This window comes from Dichotomopilus funicola, assembly GCF_033296635.1.
Source record: "Dichotomopilus funicola strain CBS 141.50 unplaced genomic scaffold C8A04scaffold_12, whole genome shotgun sequence".
Lineage (NCBI taxonomy): Eukaryota > Fungi > Ascomycota > Sordariomycetes > Sordariales > Chaetomiaceae > Dichotomopilus > Dichotomopilus funicola.
Window position 1 is genome coordinate 411849 of NW_026944033.1, and position 7328 is coordinate 419176.

The window sequence follows — 7328 nt, forward strand, 5'->3', positions numbered from 1 at the left end:
GCAACAACTCATCGTTGCAGCTGTCCCAATCGCAAGGTATTGCTTCACAAAGAGAGGGAGGACAACGGCCATGCGTTATGTAGTGATTGGTCTCCATGAGCATGAAACATCCAAATTGGCACCCAAAACCCCGCTGTCGGGTGTGCTAGCGGGACTGACCTGAGATGAGTCCCTCAGATTTAGCGGGTGGGCCCTTTTTAACCAATCTCTGGCACGGCCCTCCTCCACAGGCCGTGTTTGCCGATCCATTGGCTTGGTCTTATTCCAGTGCCTGGTCTCCCCGGTTGGCCTCTTGCCTAGGCCGCCCGTGAAGCACGACAACGAGCAGTTGGCTCTGCCAAAGCTCCGCATTTTTCGGGGCTAATTAAAACTGGACAGCCTACCATTCAGGTCCTTGCTCTGGGAACTCACGAGAGCCGACCTCTTTTTCCGACTGGCATAACTTTTAACCTCTCCAAAATTCTCCTGCAGAACGCAAGACCAAAGCAACAACTCGCATTCGAGAAACAAACAAGCGATCTCCAATATAATCAATTATCATTGGGAGGCTTCACCCACCGCGAGCCCCCACCGTTCAATTGAAACCTGCCGTCTGCCGACTCGAGTTGCTGAAACCCCTCCCTTTCTCTAGCCTCGCATCACGCCAGCTGGACGAACTAATATTGAGGCTGACACCATGGCCGACGACCCAAACAATACAAGCGACATACCGGGCCGAGCCGAGTCGGCCGCCAACATAACAAAGGAGGATGCTGAGACCACCGCCGCGCGGCGCGAGCTCAAGCAAACGACACTTTCCGAGAAGCGGGGCCGTGAGGAGGCCGACGTCGATGGTAGCAGCGATAAGAACGACGACGACGCACAAGGGTCGCAGGATGACACGAGCCCGCCCGACAGCGATGGGCATCGAGGCAAGATTCGTCGGTTCACCCCGCCGGCCAGCCTCAGTGTGGGGAAGGGCAATGCCGCCTCGCCGAAGGAGCAGATCGCATCGCCTAATAAGAAGCGGGCCCGCGACGAACCTGAAGCGAGTAAGGATGTTGTCGAGGCCACATTGGTGAAATCCGATGTGGACACGGACTCCAGTCCTGAAAGGACGTTGCACAATAGGCGGGACCGGTCCGAGCCCGAGCAGAAGCGACGACGAGACCGGCAAGCTAGTGCATCTGCTGTACTAGGGGCCAAGGAAGAAGTGGTAGGTTTTCTTTTCCAGTTTTAGCATCGTTGCGGACGGACGCAGTCGTGTGACGGCCCCTCTTGATGTTGACCTGCCCGTCTTACCCATTTAGGAACCCCTCTCTGCCAAGGCATCTCCCAGGTCAAGCCTGGACGGGACACGCCGGGACTCGACGGGCGGGAATGATGATCCCAAGAACAAGAAAACATCCAGCACAAGTTTCGCTAAGTCAGGCTTCGCAAAGCTGGCTGGCTCGTCCACCTCACCGTTCGGGACTCAGGGCGGATCGGCACAGCCCAAGCTGTTTGGCTCATCATCGAAATCTTCATCCTTTGGTCCCGCGCTCAGCGAGTCCGGCCCTTCTCTCGGTGCGCCCGCTTCCACGAAGCCAAAATTCAACTTCAGCGGAGCAACGGCGTCGTCTCCATTTGTCACGCATAACGGGCAGGGCAGCGGGTCGTCGTCTGTGTTCAATGCAAGCCCCTTTACGAGTATATCCGGCGGCACTCGTATATCGGGTTGGCTCAACCAGTCGAGCAAAGCCGGCGACTCGTTTAAGAGTGGCAAGTCGGCCGTGCCGTTTGGAGCACCTGCAACCGAGGACGAGAACACGTCAGGGGAGAAGAGCATTGATCAGAACAAGGGCGGGAGTACTGTTACTGAGGGTTCATCTGAAGATAAGAGCGGGGTGGGTAGTGGTGAGATTCAGGACTCGAAAGGGACGCCCGAAAAGAAGCAGGTGTTAAAGCCGGGTAAGTTTAAGCTAAGTTATTGTTTTGCGTGGTTTTACCACTGACTTGTTTTCAGTTGAGGTCGACAATGGCGAAAGTCAGGAGGTTACGTTGTTCTCGCGTCCGGCGGATATGTACGTGTCGGAGAGCGGCAAGCTGAGACAGCGGGGCTCCGGCACACTCAAACTCAACGTTCTCAAGTCGACGGTCAAACTGGATGACAATGGTGTGCCCATTCCGACTTCGTTCAACGAATCTATCTCCAAGCCCACTAAGGCGGAGTCGACGGTTGAGCCGGATGACAATAGCGATTCCGAGTCGAAAGCCGAGCCGGATGATGGTGGCGCCCCCGAACCAACTTCGTCAGACACCTCGGTGCTGGGTGAAGGCGACAGTGGTAAACCCAAGGGGGGAATTAAGCCCCACAAGCTGCCGCAAGCACGCTTCATCATGCGTCAAAATTCCACTTTGAATCTGATACTCAACTCGACTCTGCAAGCGTCGACGACCATCATTTTCAACCCTGATTACGAGAATAGGGTGACGTTTAGTGCGACCGTAGACCGCAAGCTGACTACGGTTGTCGTGAGGGTACGTTCATCTCTGGAATCTTATCGCAGGTTATTAGGGGTAATTGAGCTACAAACTAATTGGGGTATTAAGATGTCGCCGGCCGATGTGAGCACCTTTAGGGAGTTGGCGACGACTTTGCGAGCGCGGATGTCTAGCACCTAGATGCGGCAGTGCGGCACCGACACAGTGGTCATTTCCCGTTATGCATTCCCTCCGAATAAGCATGGGATATATTTTGGCTGGCGTCGTTCCTGATGCCAAACCGCCCCAATCGGGCCAATCTTTTCTGATTTTTGCGGGCAACACATTGGCCGGCCGAGGGATAGATGGACCTGTCGATATGTGCCCGTGGCCAACGAGGAGGCGTCAAGGGCCCAAAGGACTGGCACCCACCTCATTGTGGCCAGGGGAGGGAGACAACGCTTTACGGCATCCCAACCAGAAAGGGACCGACTGGACGAAACAACACAAAACCGGGCACACCGGCCTTTTTCTACTCTGTCCACTGAGGTACTGCCTTGTAAATCTACAAGCGAAAAGGTTTAGGGACAACTTGTGGGACTTTGTGTACATAGATATTACCACGTCTACCCCAATTACCGCTAGGACGGCGATGGGCGGGAAGCAATGAGCAAACGGGGGAGATGGCGGGTGCTTTGACCAAGTCCTCTGTAACCATTTCGGTAGTGTATCGCACTCACAACAGTTACGTTAGCAATAATTGATCAACGTTCTTTACCCTGTGGAATCCTTCAACGTGATATCGCCCTCTGACTGACGTATATTTTTATCCATCTCGGGAGGTTTGAAGGTTAATTGTAGAGTTCTGTGCAGAGGTCCTAGTATTCTCCCGGGTATTATACTGTACATACCTCGTACAGTACCGATAAGTATGGACGCAGCGGGGCCGGCACACGTGCTCTCCCGCCACTTTCGCGAACCACTTAACGCGCGGGCCGCGTCTTTTTGACGCCTTCATTCAGGAGTTTAAGCCCGTGCCTTGTCTTACCGACAAGCCTTCAAGTCCCCATTAGCGCAACATAAATCGACAGCGTACTCCCCGCGATGGGCACTCCCACGGATTCAAGCGCTACTTTAGGCAAGCGCAAGCGCGGGCGGACCACGGGCGACACCACTCCCGTCGGCCCCAGAGTACCTTCACGCACTGCTCGTCCCCTGAAGAGTATATCCCGGACAGATGCATTGCCCTCTGGCCAGCCAGCCTCTGACACACTCACCCACGGCCCAACATTAGCCAGCTTTGAGCCTGTTGACGAAGATGCGGATAAACCGCAACCACGACAAACGGAGGCTCCTAAATCAACATCATACCCGAGATCCCAACCCCGGACGAAAACAAAACCACCCCAAGCCATCCAGCCTCCCACGCATCCATGGCCTCCTTATTTCAACCGACTTGCACAGCTGCACCGCGCTCTTAACCTAGTGTCAACCTTCCTTGGAGCACAGAGGCAGCGGCAGGTTGCCCCAACACTAGATACGCTACGCCCCGCAGTAGAAGCACATACAAAGTGCGCGTTAGAGGTGGAAGATGTTGCAGGCGTCGTGGCCGTTTTGGCGGCCAGGGCGTCCGATGTAACGGTTGAGGGCAGTGGTAACCACGATGGGAAGGGTGATATAGAGGTGGATGTCGGAACGAATGAAGCAGAGATGCGGCTTCACGACACCGGAAGAACACGCCCCTCCGGCATACGCTTCGAATATGTCGACGAGGTTGACCTGGCACTCTCCCTAGGTGGTGCTGAGACCGAACGGGAGCGGGAATATCTTCTCCAAGACCAATCCGCGCTGGGGCAGCCGAGAAAGGAGGTGTTGATGTTTGAGTTTGTCGACGCTGAATTGAAGCACGACGCTAAAGTGAACAAATCCCGAGACAACGAAAATCGTATGAAGATGCCCGTCTTCAGTCAGGCGCAAATGGCGCGCCTAATCGAACGCCGCAATACAAAGTTTAATCAGGCAATCAACCAGTTTCTAGACAAATGTGCCACGGACGGTCTGGATCCTGAGATGGTTCTCAAGGATTCCAGCGCAATGTACACCCCGAAAATGACGGAAACTCAAGAACAACCGCGGCATCTGATCAGCACACTTCCTGCGAGTATCCCACGCGAGAGGAAGAGCATACCCGAGATCATCCAAGAACTCAAAGACAGCCCGTGGTACACGGGCCAGATTGTACCGGATGGCCATCGAATGTTTGAAGCACAAGAAGCTGTCTACGGCGACCTGCACTTCTTGCTGAGCCAGGACTTGGTCAACGCACTGTACAACACCAAGGGTATCACGCAGTTCTACGCGCACCAAGCCGAAGCCATTAACGCGCTCCACGCGGGCCACCACGTCGTCGTAGCAACTTCTACCAGCTCTGGCAAGTCGCTCATTTACCAATTACCCGTGCTGCACGCTCTCGAGCGGGATCATCAGACAAGAGCCATGTATATTTTCCCCACCAAAGCGTTGGCGCAGGATCAGAGGCGTAGCTTACAGGAGATGGCGGCGTACATGCCAGGGCTGGCGGACGTGATGGTGGATACGTTTGATGGGGACACGCCGATGGAGGACAGGAGCAGGATACGGGATGAGGCGAAGATTATTTTTACTAATCCAGATATGCTGCATATCACGATTCTGCCGCAGGAGGAGCGGTGGAGGACGTTTTTGAAGAATCTCAAATATGTCGTGGGTATGTATTCCCCCCTTTCTAGTCAGCGGATGTATGGTGCAAGGACGACGTAAACATGCTAATGGGCGAGTTAATAGTGGACGAATTGCATTATTACAACGGACTGCTGGGCTCCCACGTTGCTTTTATCATGAGACGACTGCGTCGGACCTGTGCAGCACTCGGGAACCGGCGCGTCAAGTTCATCTCCTGTTCTGCTACGGTGGGGAACCCGGAACAACACTTTAGGACGATATTTGGTGTAGATGATGTACAGCTGGTTTATTTTGACGGCTCACCGTCAGGTGAGCAACGTCTCTCTTAACGAACCCCTAGAATGTACCTCACTAACCATCAACATGTAGGACGCAAAGAATTCCTCTGCTGGAACACCCCATATAAAGACCCCCGTGACCCAGCCAGTGGCCGCGGTAACACCATGTTGGAGTGTTCCCGGCTGTTTTGCCAGCTGATCCTACGAGGCGTGCGGGTGATCGCCTTTTGTCGGGTCCGTGAGCAGTGTGAAAAGTTAGTGAGTGCGGCAAAGCGGGAGTTGGCTTCTCTTGGCCGCAGTGAGGTGGCCGGCCGCATCATGGGTTACCGTGGGGGTTACACAGCGCAGGATCGCCGGCAGATCGAGAGTGAGATGTTTGAGGGGAAACTCCTCGGCATTGTGGCCACCACGGCGCTGGAGCTGGGCGTGGATATTGGGACGCTGGACTGTGTGCTCACATGGGGATTTCCCTACACCATCGCCAACCTCCGGCAGCAGAGTGGAAGAGCTGGACGGAGGAACAAGGACTCACTGTCAATCCTGGTTGGTGATGGGTTTGCCACCGACCAGCACTACATGCAGAATCCGGACGAGCTGTTCAGCAAGCCCAACTGTGAGCTGCAGGTGGACCTAGACAATATGCTTGTCAAGGAAGGCCATCTGCAGTGTGCGGCCTACGAGATGCCCATCCAGCCGACCGAGGACGCCGTCTACTTTGGCGATGACCTCGCTCAGCTCTGCCAAAACCGTCTCATTCCGGATGAGACGGGCAACGGTGTTTTCTACCACACACACCCACGATTCCGACCGTTGCCATCGAGGCATGTCTCCATTCGCGACACGGAGGACGACCACTTCGCCATCATCGATATCACTAACAACCGCAACGTGGTGCTCGAGGAGCTCGAAGCGTCCCGCGCCACCTTCACAATCTACGACGGTGCCATATTTTTACACCAGGGCGAGACGTATCTCGTCCGCGACTTCAGGCCAGACAAGCAGCTCGCACGTGTCGAGCGTGTCAAAGTGGACTGGCTCACGTCGCAGCGCGACTACACCGACGTCGACCCGATCGAGACGCACGCCGTCAAGCGAATCGCCCGCTCACCTTCATCCTCGACCTCATATTCGCCCTCGTGTGCCTACTACGGCGCAATTCGCATCACCCAAGTCGTCTTCGGTTACTTCAAGGTCGATCCGCGCAATAACAGCCGCATTATCGACGCAGTCCCCGTCTCCAACCCGCCCGTCATCCGCCACACCCGTGGCATGTGGCTTGACATCCCGCCACGCGCCCTCGCCATCCTAGCCGCACGGCGTCTGCACCCGGCGGCCGCGATCCATGCCGCGCAGCACGCGCTCATGAGTCTAATCCCAAATTTCGTCGTGAGCATGCCGGGGGATGTACGGACCGAATGTAAGAATGCGACCAAGGAGTTCTCAAAGCGCGAGACACGGCGGAAGCGGCCAGCACGACTGACGTTTTATGATGCGAAGGGTGGCAAAAATGGATCAGGAATCAATACCAAAGCGTTTGAATTCGTGGATATGTTGCTGCGGCAGGCTCTAGCGCGGGTATTGGCTTGTCGATGTGCCGATCCGGGGAGTGAGGCGGGGAATGATGGGAGCGGGTGTCTCGAGTGTTGCGCGTCGGAGCTATGTAGCAAGATGAATCAGGTGCTGAGCAAGGCTGGGTGTGAGGTCGTGCTCAAGGTGTTGCTGGGCGAGGAGATCGATATTGAGGCGCTGCCGATGGGGCCAGAGGACGGAAGTCCGTTGTTTGAAGGAGTTGAGACGGTTGTGGTTGCGGAGACTGTGTTGGGGCAGGATGGGAGGGGATTGCACGTTGATAGAGAGGAGTCAGAGCAGGAGGGTGGAGACGGCTGA

General features: G+C 55.5%; 1 protein-coding gene across 1 annotated transcript; it reads left to right on the forward strand.

Moving 5' to 3' along the window:
* Window positions 1-676: 676 nt before the first annotated feature.
* Window positions 677-7328, forward strand: C8A04DRAFT_35470 (uncharacterized protein; the record flags this gene model as incomplete). Its single annotated transcript, XM_062783182.1, has 8 exons — window positions 677-833; window positions 912-1195; window positions 1290-1929; window positions 1985-2499; window positions 3586-4013; window positions 4176-5188; window positions 5266-5472; window positions 5533-7328. 8 exons carry the CDS (start codon window positions 677-679, stop codon window positions 7326-7328), a joined length of 5040 nt encoding a protein of 1679 aa, XP_062639278.1.